General features: G+C 39.1%; 3 protein-coding genes and 1 non-coding gene across 5 annotated transcripts; 3 read left to right on the top strand and 1 right to left on the bottom strand.

The window, feature by feature from the left end:
- Positions 1-42: 42 nt before the first annotated feature.
- Positions 43-115, top strand: trnar-ccg. Its single transcript has one exon. It is a non-coding gene; the product is annotated as a tRNA-Arg (tRNA).
- A 120-nt stretch (positions 116-235) lies between these two features.
- On the bottom strand, positions 236-3428 carry zfand1 (zinc finger, AN1-type domain 1). The gene is made up of 8 exons (XM_047568899.1): positions 3303-3428; positions 2791-2833; positions 2047-2086; positions 1808-1935; positions 1591-1682; positions 1309-1427; positions 1017-1172; positions 236-481 (listed from the first exon to the last, which is right to left on the bottom strand). Exons 1-8 carry the CDS (start codon positions 3361-3363, stop codon positions 305-307), a joined length of 816 nt encoding a protein of 271 aa, XP_047424855.1. The 5' UTR covers positions 3364-3428; the 3' UTR covers positions 236-304.
- A 353-nt stretch (positions 3429-3781) lies between these two features.
- On the top strand, positions 3782-6704 carry chmp4c (charged multivesicular body protein 4C). Its single transcript, XM_047568900.1, has 5 exons — positions 3782-4197; positions 5069-5246; positions 5378-5486; positions 5632-5758; positions 6202-6704. The coding sequence occupies exons 1-5, from the start codon at positions 3969-3971 to the stop codon at positions 6261-6263; spliced, it is 705 nt and encodes a 234-aa protein (XP_047424856.1). The 5' UTR covers positions 3782-3968; the 3' UTR covers positions 6264-6704.
- A 1521-nt stretch (positions 6705-8225) lies between these two features.
- Positions 8226-13697, top strand: LOC124995860 (GTPase IMAP family member 9). 2 transcript variants are annotated; one of them, XM_047568583.1, is made up of 3 exons: positions 8226-8380; positions 8915-9679; positions 10754-13697. In XM_047568583.1, exons 1-3 carry the CDS (start codon positions 8350-8352, stop codon positions 10756-10758), a joined length of 801 nt encoding a protein of 266 aa, XP_047424539.1. In that variant the 5' UTR covers positions 8226-8349; the 3' UTR covers positions 10759-13697. The 2 variants fall into 2 exon arrangements, with proteins under 2 accessions (XP_047424539.1, XP_047424538.1); XM_047568582.1 differs by lacking the exon at positions 10754-13697 and having other exon boundaries at positions 8915-9687.
- The last annotated feature ends 1237 nt before the right edge of the window (positions 13698-14934 follow it).

Below are 14934 nucleotides of genomic sequence, written 5' to 3'. Positions count from 1 at the left end.
GTATTTATGCAGTGGATAAAACACTAAAAACTGTATCAGATTGGCCCAGTGGCCTAATGGATAAGGCATCAGCCTCCGGAGCTGGGGATTGTGGGTTCAAGTCCCACCTGGGTCGTTCAATTATTATGAACCAGCAATAGTTCTTGGATTTATAGTGATGGTAACATAATATGTGGCTCAGGATGCTCTGTGAAATGTGTGTCTTTAGATTGTTCCATTGACCATGCAGCACAAATACTTAAAAAGACATAATTTTATTGACATACAAATACGAAATGCATATGCAGAACCTGGAATTGATTGGTCAAGACTGTGCAATATAGTGAGAAACATCCTCCAGGCCTGTGCACTCATTGTCCAGGTACTCTAGGATCACATTACCCCCGTTATACAGGGGAGTCTCAGGGTGAGACAACAGAGAGAGTAGGGTGTCATCCATCTGGAAAGCCCCACCTGTCTGAGGATGACAGAGTCGCAGCTTCTGTAAAGGGAGAGGACAAACTGTTACATATATATATTTGAACTTAAGCTTTATTTATGATGGAGGGAAATATGTAATTTATTGAAGAAACAAAAATTTAACTCCTACAAGATTTTTAGGAGGAAGCAACTTGACAGACTTTTACACGTTACTGTCGACAAACTAGATGCAGTAAATACAAAAAGAGGAAGCAGTCACTGTAACATTATTTGGTACCCATACTCAAGTCACCACATCTCCCCAGAGCACAAACATCGCAAGGCAGAACTGATGAACCCAACTTCCTGTCAGCAGAAGTTCTTTTTGATGTTGCACATTGTGGGTGGCAAAGTGTTTGCAAACAGGAGACTTCTACTGTCACTCGGTTGGTTGGGCTCTACAGTACGACTCTACTGTCGACAGCCCTATTTTTTTTTTACTTATTTTAATTAAGTTAAACAGTAATTAAAGAAATAAGGACGTACAGTAAGAGGTGGGGGAGCAGATGAACATAAATATGTTGTAAATATGCTAATGGTGTTTATGTGTCTGTTACCTTAGCTGTCAGAACATTATTGTTGTTCTTGATGCTGGCGAGAGAGGCAGCATAATCCACCACTTTCCCCACAGTCCACTTGGAGCAGAAGAACATGGGCTGGCTGGAGTCTTTAGAGTCTTTAGGAAGATACACCTGAAAATATGTCCTCTCCGTCTGGAAAGCCCAAAAACAACAAATGGTCGGACAAAATCATGTAAGGTCCGTAAAACGTGACGTGCTACATGTCATTACAACAAGATAACAAGTTTAAAATAAAAGCCATGGCAGCTGGGGGGGGGGGGGGGGTTACCTGTGGGAGTCCTTTGTCTCCTGCAGCATGCAACTTGAGTTTCATGAGTGCTACCTTAGCTGCAGTCGCACTGTTCTTTGCTCCTCTGCGCCCTTTACTTTTGGATCCATCCTTGGACTCTGAGCAGTCACAAGAGACAAGTACAAACATAATCCACATGTAAGTAGGTTAAACAGGTGTAAAATACGAAAGGACCGAAACATGTTGTTGGATACTGATCCCATGTGGTCGAACAAGGAATGACAGAGGACACTCTATCAATATACAAACTACTGCACTGACCTACAATCTTCTGCACCAGCTCTTTGGTGGCAGCCATTCGAGGCTTTTGGACCTCCAGCTTCTCACACTTGTGATCATCTTGATGACGATGGCTGTAAGGCAAAAAAAGACGAAATGCAGTTTATCCGTTCCAGTGATGAAATCATAACATACCAAACAACCACAGCACAGTTCAACAAAGATGATGAATAAAAAGAGGAAAAGAAGGTAAACCTACGCTAAACAGAAGTGTTTTTCACACTGCGGACATATCACTGGTAACAATTCTTTTCCTTTGCAGTCTTCAAATGAGCATGGATAACTAGTACTGTCGCCCACGGGCCGGGATTCCCTTTTTTCCAGCTCCTAAAAAGTAAACAGTAATGAACACAACCACTGAGAATAAAAGAACAAAGGAATATATCAGTACTTTTTTTAATATTATCAAAAGAAGACATTAAGCACGTGTTGGCCTACCTCTGGACACGAGTGGGCCTCTCTGGTTCTGTGCTCAAGACTGTAAGAGACAAAAGAAAAAATGTGTCCTTATAAACGACACGTAAATTTACATAATTAGTATATCTGGACTGTCCTGAGTTAAGGAACACACTACATTTGCTTACAGTGCACACAGTACTTTTCTGGAGTATTTCAGAACACGTGATGCAGCTAAAGTTTATTTTATTATCAGTTAATTGGAAAAATACTTTCTAAATGAAAAAAAAAATAAATGAAAACATTGAAATTCCTCCTTCTCATTGAACACCTCATGGCAAAAATGTTTAATTTAATCTAGTCTTTCACAAAAGACATTAAAAAATAGTTAATCCTCAAAAAGGGCATTTAAAAAATGCTTGTCCAGATGTGCAGGCCTGACTGAGAACGATCCACACAGATATTGTGTACTTCATTGACATAACTCTGTAGAAAGTAGAGGATTTTTTTGTATTTTTTCCTTTCTTTTTTGTCCAAAAAAAGATGTTTTATTTTCTATTCATTAAAGCTTGATTGTTTATAGGCACTGCGTACGGTAGTAATGCGACATCAGTCAGTAATATTAGTCATGCTCAGATATCAATCGGACACTAGTACCTTGCAGATGAAGCTTTAATTTAATATTTAAAAAATAAGTAAATAAAAAGATAAAACTTTACAATGTAACTTGCATATTGCGTTAGTTTGGTGAAGGGTCTGGACATGTTTACTAACTGTGTTTCTTACCAGAAAACACCACTGCAAGAATCACAAACAAATGGAAGAAAATCTGTAAGAAAAATGGCAGAATACGAAATTATTCAGCAACAACCTGCACACCTCAATGTTTTTTTACTTGTCTAGACTCTTTAGTAAGATCCACAATGACAGATCAACTTCTGAGAAGCACTCATAATAACAACAACAACATATCATAGTAACTCAGTGCTGATGACACATGGAGCTAATATGTTATTTAATTTAAATCACTTTATTTTATCTATCTTAACTCATACTGACGACCTAGTTTATATGTTATCTACGTTAGAAGCCGTCCAGGTTTCATGTAAGTTAATGATAAGGCTAGTAAAAAACAAAGTCTTTGTAGGTAATGATTAGCTTGCTGGCTAACCGGAGCTAACACCTACCAGCTAGCTAGTCATGCTAAAAACACCATCTGCGAGTTTGGGGAAAAACGCTGAATAATGTCATTCGTTTATATCTTTACTCATTATAAGTCTGGTGAAATTCCTACGTACCTTTCAGATTGCAGGAATCAATCTGACAATGTTTCCCAATGTTTAATTCAGCCATTAGCATTAGCTAGCCGTGAGTCTGCGGTCATGACAACACGAACTTTGACCCGAGGATGAAGTCACGTGACTCGGATTTATTTTTATTTTTATATATATATTTTTAAACCTTCTTTGTCTGCATTAAACGGGTTGCACGGGTTGTAATGTTTTTCCAACTTTGCGTATTAAGCTAACACATCTATGTTTGTTTATTTTGATTCATTATTTTTTTAACTTATTCATCAGCTGCAAGTTTACACGTTGTTACGTTTTACCAACACGGCTATTTTAACAAATATGGACAGAAACGGCAAGCTTAAACGCTGCTCTAAACAATGAAATAACTGAGAAACTTTATTCGTTTATTATCGTATTTTCACAGGCACAAAAAGAGGCCGGGGAGGGCGTCAGGTATCCCGACGTCACGCGCAGGTAAAGGCGAGAGGAAAGGTGTGGTGAAAAGGTGCGTTCACTGGCTGGTTTGAATTGAAAGTACGAAGCCGTCGAGCTGGAAAATCTACTCTCAACATAACACCCACCTTTAGTTGGACGGTTGTCTCCGGACCTTGTCGGAGTACCTGTGTGTTGTAGTTTTTTTTTTTGTTTCCATATTCTACAAACTGCTTAAAAATGAGTAAAATCTCGAAAATTTTCAAGGGAAGCTCGAGTAGCGGCTCGAGCTCTTCGAGCTCGTCAAAGTCCAAACACCACCGGTCGAAGGGAGGCCCTTCACCCCAAGAGGCCATCCACAGACTTCGGGAAACGGAGGAAATGCTGACGAAGAAGCAGGAGTATCTGGAGAAAAGGATAGAGCAAGAACTCGCGCTGGCCAAGAAACATGGCACAAAAAATAAAAGGGGTATGCTTCTTTTTTTTTTTATTTGTCTGAGACATACATGCACCTGTTACTTCCGAGGCAAATGGCACTGATACGGTTTCCCTGTTATCTGGTGCAGTGGAACTTAAGTGAAAGTCATTAAAAGTATTTAAAATTTTACTAAATACATTTTATAAATACATGTATATTTTTATATGTTTACTGCTCAGTACCTTGTCATGTAAATAACACATACGAGTAGCTCATGCCTTGAAGTAAAAAGGACACTTGCACGTAAATTTAAAAACACTGAATATTCTTCTTCTGGAAGAGAAATAAGCATTTTTTCCTGTTGCACTCTGAACTTACCCTTTTTTTATGAATAACAAAGCGTTTTCCTTTCCTGGTTTCAATCCTCAACCACTTTCAAATGTACCAAATTTCAGGCTAACATGTACAATTACTGTTATAATTATAAATACTGTTAGACCTGCATTTCCATCATACAGACCTAACTTTGGATTAACAAGCACCTTGTCTACAAATTGTAGACACACTGAAGGATCTGCAGAAAAGGATTTGAGGCCCTTAGCTAGAAGGTTAATCACCTGTAGTCATTTTAGTAGTTTTTAAGGTTCCTTCCAGAGACCAACAACAGAGAGTCTGGTTTGTAACAAAAGGGGGTAGCATTTCATTAAACTAGAAAGTCTCGCTCCCCATGCACAGAAGCCACGGTGGTGCCCAGTCTGAGGTGTTTTCTTGGCTGCATTGCTTGTTGGACCAGACCATGAAAGGGAGGAACTGTTTATCTGATGTTTGTACACGCCCAGCGCTTGTCGTCCAGAGGAAAGAAAAGGTGCCGTAATCGGAAAGAGTCGCACACAAGTAACTCGTGCCACCGTTTCTGTATCAGCTGCCCTGCAGGCCTTGAAGAAGAAGAAGCGCTTGGAGCAGCAGCTGACCCAGATCGACGGCACGCTGTCCACCATCGAGTTTCAGAGAGAAGCTCTGGAGAACTCGCACACCAACACGGAGGTTCTGAAGAACATGGGCTATGCTGCCAAGGCTATGAAGAAGGTCCACGAGAACATGTAAGAAGCAGTTTGAATCCCATCGTATTGGATCGTCAAAATGATGAACGAAGAATTAAAAAAAAAAAAAAGACTATGGTTTTTGTAGTCTTAAATCCATTTCATCGTTCCTCTCTCCCTCTCTCTCTCAGGGACGTTAACAAGATAGATGATCTGATGCATGATATCACAGAGCAGCAGGAAGTGGCCCAGGAGATCAGTGAAGCCATCTCAATGCCATTCGGAGAGACGTTTGATGAGGTTGATCATTTATATATATTTCAATTTTTGTGACATTACTTTCTTTCTTTTTTTTTTTTTTTTTTCCTGCCACAGATTTTGAAATATGTTTGGCACTTCCTGCGTGTCACCTGCTAATCTCTCTCGTGTTTTCTGTTTTTGTTAGGATGAGCTGCTGGCAGAGCTGGAGGAGCTGGAGCGGGAGGAGCTCGAGGACAGCATGAAGAGTATGGGCGGACTACCGAGCGTTCCCAGCTCCAAACTGCCTTCGTCTCGGCCCGCTCACCGCACAAGTAAGTCAATAAACGCTGCATGGGCCTAGAACGTTCAAGGGCACATTACTTTTTCAGGTTTCAGCAAAATACATGCACGTTTTTATTCTAAATATGAAAAACTGTTTGCTGTTACCAAGAAAAAATACCAGACTTAAAATCAATTAAAAAAAAAAAAAAAAAAAAAAATGTAGTCATTGTGAAAGATATGTATATTGACAAATCACATACTCGGATATTTACTTCTTGTTTTTTTTTTTAATAAAGTAAAAGAGAAAGTAAAAGAGAAATCCTGATGTGGCAATTTATATTTTTTAAGTAAAGAAAAGTGTCGTGGTTGATCTTAACGCAACATATTTTAAGATAAATTATCAATTCATGAGTAAAATAATAAAAATGAATGAATAATGTCTGTACATAATATGCATATATGCATAATAACATTTTCTGTCTCTGTCTTATAGCAACCAAGAAACGGGCTGAAGAAGAAGACGACATGCGTATGCTGGCATCGTGGGCAACTTAAATGCATTAAGATACAAAACACGCTCAGAGGAATTAACGCAAGTTTTTGTATAATTTTGTTGAAGGTTTTTTAGGGGAAATGAAGTCTGTACATTATCATTTTGTTAAATAAGTGTTTTGCTTATCAGCCTATGTCACTTTGCTGGTTATGTTTATCAATAAATTATAAGTGAAGGAATCAAGAAATTGTTTTTTAGATTCATATGACCTTGTGCCTTTTGATTTCCTTATTTTTAGACGAATCATTCTTTATTTCTGGTCTGTACAGAACGCAGTGCTTTTCACAGGGCCAAATGAAATGTAACATGGATACGACTGATCTCATAGGGCAGAATGGTATTTTATGCAGGTGTAAATATTTTCAAATTTTGCATTAATGTTGTTAATATATTGCTTTACTCCTGTACATCAATAAAACAGTCCTACGTGTTGTTTCACACTATTGGTCTACTGCTTTTCCTATGATATATTATCATCTCAGAGCTTTTTGTGCTTCATATTGTTGTAGTAACATGCTCTTTGCAGGTTTTAGGCTGTCACTTTCGTCTTCCTATATTTACGTGGACAATATAAATATACTTTATATTAATACAGCTGTAGTGTGCTGGCACATTAAGTGTTTAGTAATAACTGAAAGATACATATATGTTACAATGGTTAGTCGTTTCCCTTATAAGTTTATTTGTATATGTTTGTCCTGAGCTGAGCCATAAATGAAAGTTATTAGAAAAAGGCTGCAGTCAGAAATAAGTATTCAGATCCAGAAAACTTTACTTTTTCCAAACAGTCCATAGAGGATGTAAACATGAGTGTACGAGTAAAGTGACTGAAGTGCAAACGTAAACAGGAATTACAGTGATTACACGTTAATGAAGAGTTTGTATGGGTAATATATATATATATATATATATATATATATATATAATAAAATAAGGTGCTTGCAGGAAAATTACTTGAAATATTATTCATTATTCGTTTTATCCTGCCTAACTACTGAACTTATACAATACTGTGCAGCACAGGTGGCAAACCTACGGCCCGCGGGCCAAAAGGAGTCCGACCGAGGGTCTAATCTGGCCCACAAGATTAATTTGTGCAAAAATTACATTGAAGACATTAACTCCAATAAGAGTAACTGCTATTCTGAGTTGTGGACACAACACAACACTGAGATATAGACTTATACAGAAACTGTGCTTCTTTTTCTTAAGAAATTTCCAGTTGCTCACTACATGCTTTGCAATTGTGAAGTTCATTAAATGTAGATACTTTCATAATGTTTTGTTTTTTTTTCCACTTAAACAAAGGGAAATATTTGTCATTATTTATAGATTAATAGACTGTTGTGTTACTTCTCCGGCCCCCTTGAGGTCAAACTGGCCTGAAAGGTGCCCCTGAACTAAAACGAGTTTTACACCCCTGTTGTAAAATTTTCTGGTCTGTTTTCAGTTTAGTTCATGTTTGTCAAACAAGCCGCCCTCCAGAGCGTCTACTCCATTTTTTGAAAAGTGCAAAATTTACATCGAGGACAAAACTGCAATTTTTCCAATAAAAGTACCTGGTATTCAGAGAGTTCACACAGATTTTAGTAAGAGCTGACATAACACAACACTACATAACATAACACAACACTGAGGCTCAGAAATATACAAAAATTTCACTTATTTTTCTTTCAAAAAATGTCCAGTTGTTAACTGTATGTAAACATTTTCATAACATACTTGTATTTCTTTGCACTAAAATAAAGGGAAACATTTGGAGTTATTTATAGGTTAATATGCTATTGTGTTACTGGTCTGGCCCCTTGAGATCAAACTGGCCTGCATGTTATGTGTCCCCTGAACCAAAACGAATTTGACCCCTGCTTTAGTTTCTTGTTCTACGCTCCCGTCCAGCTGGAGGCGGTAATGCGCCTCCGAGTCGCCTTGACAACCGCCATTAAAACAAACCACGAAGAAGAAGCTCCTGACAAGGGACCGGTTTGTCCGGAAACTTTTGACATCATCAGTAGGAAGTCCAGCGGAGAACAAGCCTCCCAAAGACAAATACGATTTAACATAAGAACACAATCCGGAATAAAACAGAGTATGGACGCAGATAAACCAATTCAGACCACAGGTGAGTCCCTGTGTTCACTAACTACTTTAAACTATCGTTACTTAACCCGGGCTAATAAAATTAGCATAAAGTTAGCAGAGAGTTTCCAGGCGAAACATCCGAACAGGATTCTGACACGTTTCACACGTAGACAAATAAAAGACTAAGAATAGATATTAAAATTTGTTTTACACTGTCATAAACTATTGGTTAATACGTAACGTAAGCCGGAAGTAATGGAAAAGTAATCGGGAAGCGTAGTTTTCCCGCAGTATTACTTTCAGTATATGTAATTTCGGAAATTATTTTTTTTCTCCTTTTGAAATCATTTCTGTTTAAATTTTCAACACTTAATGGTCAATAACCTGCTTAAGAATCAAATTAAGTAAATATTTTGAAATATATCACCATCAATGAAATTTGAAACTATATTTGAAGACACAAAACATTAAAACATAAAAAAAAACACAACAGGGAAGCATTAATTGTGTTATGAAAGGTGTCTAGCTTAAATGTTTTATTCCATACCGCCTACTAACGCTGACCTTAATCCAGATGCTCCTGGACCAGAAGGGGAGACCAAAAAGGCAGAAGCTGCAGCCAAAGTAGTCAACCACCTGCCCGAGGTTCGCCTGGTGGTGGTGGGCTGGAGGTGGCCGGGGAAGAGCCTGACAGGCAACACCATCATCGGCCGGGAGGAGTTTCGCCTGGAGCGAGCGGCTGAGTTCTGTGTCAAGAGGGAGACGGAGGTCGAGGGGCGGCAGGTGATCGTGGTGGACACTCCAGGCTGGTTCTCCGCCCAGGACACGCCACCTTCCTACAAACAGGAGATCGTCAGAGGGGCCTCGCTGTGCCCTCCGGGCCCACACGCCTTCCTGCTGGTCATTCCCGTCGGCATGTTCTCCGAGCTGGACCGCTCTCGCATCGAGGAGCACGTGAGCCTGTTCGGGGAGAGGGTGTGGAGGCACACGATCGTGGTGTTCACCTGGGCGGAGGTGCTTCGGACCATTTCCATCGAGAGGTACATTCGCAGGGAGGGCAAGGAGCTGCAGTGGGTGCTGGAGAAATGTCACCGAAGGTACTTTGTTATTAACAACTGCATATTTGGGGAGCATCCCCAAGTGGGACGCTTAATGGAGAAGGTGGAGAAGATGGTGGCGGACGAGGGCGGGCACTACAATCCGGAGGAGGTGGAACCGGAGAAGAAACCCCTGGACGAGAACCAAAATCCAGCCAGAGATGTGCGGGAGCTGGGAGCCCGGCCCAAACAAGGCTCTGGTGTGGGTTTATCAAAAGCCATGGAGGTGGAGCCGCTTTCCAGTGAGTGATGTGTTTATCTTGGCTCACATACGGAAGTGTCATAAATTTCTTAAAGGGTTCATTTGCTTTTATTTACATTTATATATTAATAGGCCTCAGTTGATGACCTGTACAGAGCAGCTGAAACATCCACTTTCAGATTGTTGTTTTGATTTTCTGACAAGAAATTCTTTGAAAATTTTGGTTCAGTCTCATTTTTGTAGTTGGTAAACAAGCAAAAAGCTCTAAGACCCCACTGAACACAACCTAGCCGGCAGCAAACAGCACACAGAGAGAGTCAGTAACTAGCAGGTGAATGTAGGTCAGCGTTTAGCAGCTAGGAGTCGACGTTAGTAAACCACAAGTAAGTAGCCACAAATACGACTATTAAATTAAAATGTAATGATATATCAAATATATTATTGGTTTAACTTGTCTGTGGCTTCTTTTTGCAAAAGATAATACAACTAGAATTTATTCAAAATGTCCCGTTTCTTTACAAAACACATCACAGTAAACCTGCTGTTTGCTTATTTACAAATCCAACAATTAGTCATTTCTCCTTGTGAGTTTGTCCACCTGGTGGATGAAAGTCCAGCGTTTACTGCCCGTTCAGGTTTGCGTTTGTCTTCACTACATTCGTAAAGAAATGTCTGGCTTTGAGGCTTTGAGGCTTTGTGCGTACAGTGTTGCTGCTGGACACCGAGGGTGCGGGCTGCGAAAACACGAGAGCCGAGACAAACTGCAGATAAATTCGATACTCCGCTCACATTGAACACAGCCACTGCTGTTTTCTGCGGCTTCAAGGAAGTTAAAATGCTACGTCATGAGGCCTTTAAAGCAGAGGCACTTGCTCCACCGCATAACTTGCTTCCTGGTATGCACATGACTTTGGTGTCAGGAGTGATTGCACACTATGAATCTCAAAATCTTTGAATTTCCAATATTATTTCCTCTTTTTTGACTCTAAAACAACCCAAGAAAAACAAGCCTAGATACAAGCTTCATTAAAGGCTATATTTCTGTCTCTGTATATCATGGTACTGCTTGAGAATGAATGAGAAATTAATACTGCACTGCTTGTTTTGTTTCTAGATTAAAACGACAATCTTGACTGACGGAGCCTCTCACCTACGACTAACGGAGCCTCTTCCTACTGTTCAGGTGACGAAGCTGCTTATGTGACAGAAAAAGATTATTTTATTTTTTTTTTTTTTTAAATACTGTAACGTCACTGAATGTACAAACCAGTGTGACTTATTTTATTTATTATTTTAATCAGACATGTTATTGTGTGTGCGCATTCATTATGTCGCACACCTCGCTGTGCTATAGGAGGCATTTAAAAAAACAAACAAAAAAAAAACCAACACACTCCTATTTTCATCCAAAGATTTACTGTCCCTTTTTAAGATATTTGGAAAACGTTTCTAAGAGCATCCCGAGGGTTGTGTGATGGAAAGACTGTTATTTAAAACACACATGTTACACATAGAAATTAGCCGTTGTCATTCTTTAAACTGGTGTGTACACTCTTTGGCTGAACTGCACTACTAAAATGTTATTCTAATAATCTGTGGAGGGAACTGCTTTTCGAATGATTCCCTTATTCCTTGTGACCAAACTGTAAATGCTTTTATCTGCAGTGTTTGTTACAGTTGTGTGTGTGTGTACAGTCGAACAGTCTGTCGTGCTTTTCCATGAAGCAGTAGTTTCGTTTCTTTTAAACAGATGTTTATGTTACTCTGTGGCAGAGGGACATATTTGAGGGAAAGGATCAATCTATTAATCAATATCCAGATAATTATCTAGTTGGATTAAATCACAAATATTCACAAACTGTTATAATTCATCTTTTTTTTATTTCTTTTTATATTTTTTAATCACCTTTTCTTAAAATTAAATATCTTTGTTGACAATTTGAGGGATTTCAATCGTGTTTTATTTCTATTTTTAATTTAAATATCTTTTTTTTTTTATGAACCAAATTACTTTTCTCAAATGTCACCATTTGTATGTAGCATGTGTCTTCTCACACACAGACACAAAGTTGTGTTTCAGGTAATCAGAGAATAAAAAAAGGATATTAGTTAGCATAAAAACGAGAGCACACTTTCTACCTTTAGATTTGATAACTTTCCTCAAGTTTTTAATTTGGCGCTGTGATGTTTTCAGTCTGTTTCTCCAGGGTGAGCGTTAGGTTGGCCTCTCACGAAGGGCGTCTGACATTTAAATTCAGGAAAAGCTGTAAAATTGGTACACAAGGACCTCGGTGCAGAGCTGTTTTCTTTTAAGAGCCGCCCACTGAACTGATGCTACCTTTAAATGGGAAATGTGGTTATGTCATGGGAAGCTCGTGTACACAAAACACTTGTTGTTAAAGGTTAACATCAGCAGTAAGTCATGACAGCAACACTGCGAAAAGTTCTGTTATGTACATTTTAATAACAGTATAAATCTCCATTCACTTCCATCATTTCCAAAAACGTCACCACTCGTGAACTTTTATCCCTCTGGGAATATCCAGGTAAACACAAACCATTTCAAGGCAGCATCAGTGCCTTTTTCATAGGGTTGATGCTTAAAGTGCCTTTTTTTTTTTTTTTTTTTTTGCAAAAAAAAGAAGAAAAAAAAAAGAATTACACTTGAAAATGAAATTTGCCTTGTTGATTTTTTTGTGACCACTAGTTGTGCTGTAGAGAAAACTGTTTTTAATCCAAATGCACTTGAAATATTTCACTGACTAATGCACAACTCGCACAACGTTATGAGTTCGCAGGCTGATAATAAATCATAGGAGTGCCTTAATTAGCCCCCTAGATGTTATAAGTGATGAGGATGTGTTTTAAACTTCAAGGATACAAATGTTGACAAGTAATAACTTTAAATGTGACAGAGAAAATCTGCCAAGGGCTCCTCTACAGGCGGCTGGGACTCATTTAGCACCTTTTTAAGGCAATGGTGGCTCTTGCTAGTAGCGTGGGATAAATAGAGAACAGTCAGCTGCTCTGGACAGACGCTTGATTCTTCCATGAGCAGTAAATGCTTTTCATAGGATCACTCCTCTTTGTGCCCTGTACCGACCTCTAGCTGAATCAGGGGGTTCAAATATACACAAACAAAAGTCACATACTGTTTTTGATCATAGCCATGTGACCCAGTCGGGTCAGTCCAGTCCTACCTCTGTTAGGATTTCTGTGTTTATGGGGCCATTAGCTGTTGGAGGCGTCGAAAGGTTGTTTTGAACATGTCCGTCTGCCACGTCCTTACACACTGCTATGTTATATTCGAGTTAATCAGAGTGTAAATGAGGTGTTTTTTAGTAGACTTGTTAAGTTGTAAATCTGCGCCTTTAAGTTCCTTTGTGAATGTTCCCATGAGTTCTCTCCATTAAATCTGCATGTTTCCCAAGGCCCAGAGAGACGTGGAGTAAGACAAGCGAGTAAAAGCAATATGCTGTAGGAGCTGCCGACTGTTTTGCATGTTTTATTTTTGTATATCAAACCTGGCGCTGTACACTCCCGATATGCACTGTCAAACCCAGCCCAGTCTGGGACAACACTGACATGTTTGCTGGTATGTGAAACTGAAAGGAGAGATCGGAAACAAACCCTTTGTAAACAGGAAGAGTCATTATTACAAACACTGCTACAGATGTGGGTCGTACTTGGCTCAATGTCGCTTATGTAAAAGGAAAGACAAGACGTATAGGGCTACTGTATAAATACAGGCCAGAAACAGCTCTGAGGCATGCGGCCTAATATAACTCACCCCTGTAGCTGTGTTCCATAATGCATATACCCTGTTTTTCTCATTCCTGTGATGCCTTTCTCAGTCCAGCATGTGAATCAAGTGACTCACGACACAAAACCAAGGGAGAGCCACCTCCCTGGGCTTTGTGATGTGGCCTTTGTATCTTACTAGCCCATAATATTTGCATCTTCTGCCTTGATTAAAATGAAATGGCGTTATTCTATTTAGAGCTGCACTGTCTTTGTCTGTCTGTCAGGTCCAAATAAATGTCTATATTTTGATCTACTGTAAGTCTGCTGTCAGTTTTTTGAAATTATGTGACGAATGAAGACTCGTTTTCTGGAGAATTACATTCGTTAACTACGCAAACACGATCCACGACCTTCGTGATGACGTTGTATTCTATCTTTCCGGGTTTAAAATTTTAATTATTCTTACAGGTTAACTTTTAAATGTTAAATATTAAACCTTTTTTCACACAAGACAAATAAAAGCAGCAAATCTTCACAACTACAAAGATTTAACTGGAGAGTATTTGCTCGCAAAATTAATAATTAATCAAATAATTTCACATTTATTCACACTTTGTGATCACAAAGTGTTATTTTAGGGAGGTTTTTCTCATTTGTTTCCTTCTTGTTCACTGGTTGTATTCTCAGTTTAACCACCAGATGGGAGTAAAGCATCAACTCAGAAACAGCAGAGTGATTCACAGCACTGTCATGACCTTGTCTACAACAGATTCATTAACTTGATTGTGGGGAATGTAACAGCTGACCGTCCAGCTATTAACCCCCACTTATTATTGTTACAGGTCAAATATTCTTCTGTTTATGCAGCGCACTTCATTAATTCCTTAATCTCTCTTTGATTTAAAGCACAAGTTCTATTGCCAGACATAATTATTTTAATCATTTTCTTCCTTTGCCTGCTGAACCAGTCTCATTTTGAAAGCTCTGCCTACTTGCTCCTTCCTCATTTTTTTGCTTTTTCTGCTTGCTAAGCTCGGCTCCCGTCTCCCTTCTGCGATCTTGTTTACTCAGCTTCCTCCCAGTAGTACACCATCTACTCCTCAGTCTGCAGAGAAGCACATCCCCACTCTGACCCAAGGATTTCACACAAACAGCATTTTTCACTGTCATATTCTCGTTGGGGCCGAAAGAGGATTTAGAGAAGACTACTGTGGTTATGAAGCAGAGGTAGGTGTGGGAAGGTTTCACAGTCGAAACACTTCCTACAAATTAAAGTTTGGGCAGATTTTTTAAATTAGTTACGGTGCCGTTTAAGCTTCAAGCCTTAAAATTCAGTTTTCACAGCTGCTCAGTGATTCTTTGCTGTAAAAATATGTCATTAACATCATGATGTGTACGTTGGAGAAACGTTTGGAAAACTCAGACCTTTCAGAAGCACAGTGCGAGCCTAAAAGCTTATTTTTTATTTACATTGTTTAATTTGATGATTGATTTTTGCACTTCCTAGTTATGGCCTGATATTGATCCTATGCTTTGGAGACATAAAATAGC

The sequence above is a fragment of the Mugil cephalus genome, chromosome 18 (genome assembly GCF_022458985.1).
Source record: "Mugil cephalus isolate CIBA_MC_2020 chromosome 18, CIBA_Mcephalus_1.1, whole genome shotgun sequence".
Lineage (NCBI taxonomy): Eukaryota > Metazoa > Chordata > Actinopteri > Mugiliformes > Mugilidae > Mugil > Mugil cephalus.
The sequence above is the reverse complement of the archived record's forward strand: the minus strand, read 5'-3'. Positions and strand labels throughout refer to the sequence as shown.

Excerpts from the sequence above, each read along its gene's own strand:
- chmp4c (XM_047568900.1), top strand. The coding sequence starts at position 3,969 with ATGAGTAAAATCTCGAAAATTTTCAAGGGAAGCTCGAGTAGCGGCTCG. Across the intron at positions 4,198-5,068 it reads TGGCACAAAAAATAAAAGGG|CTGCCCTGCAGGCCTTGAAG; the intron begins GTATGCTTCTTT and ends TTTCTGTATCAG. Across the intron at positions 5,247-5,377 it reads AAGAAGGTCCACGAGAACAT|GGACGTTAACAAGATAGATG; the intron begins GTAAGAAGCAGT and ends TCTCTCTCTCAG.
- zfand1 (XM_047568899.1), bottom strand. The coding sequence starts at position 3,363 with ATGCTAATGGCTGAATTAAACATTGGGAAACATTGTCAGATTGATTCC. Across the intron at positions 1,936-2,046 it reads AGGCCCACTCGTGTCCAGAG|GAGCTGGAAAAAAGGGAATC; the intron begins GTAGGCCAACAC and ends TTTACTTTTTAG. Across the intron at positions 1,173-1,308 it reads GAGACAAAGGACTCCCACAG|ACGGAGAGGACATATTTTCA; the intron begins GTAACCCCCCCC and ends TGGGCTTTCCAG.
- LOC124995860 (XM_047568582.1), top strand. The coding sequence starts at position 8,350 with ATGGACGCAGATAAACCAATTCAGACCACAG. Across the intron at positions 8,381-8,914 it reads TAAACCAATTCAGACCACAG|ATGCTCCTGGACCAGAAGGG; the intron begins GTGAGTCCCTGT and ends ACCTTAATCCAG.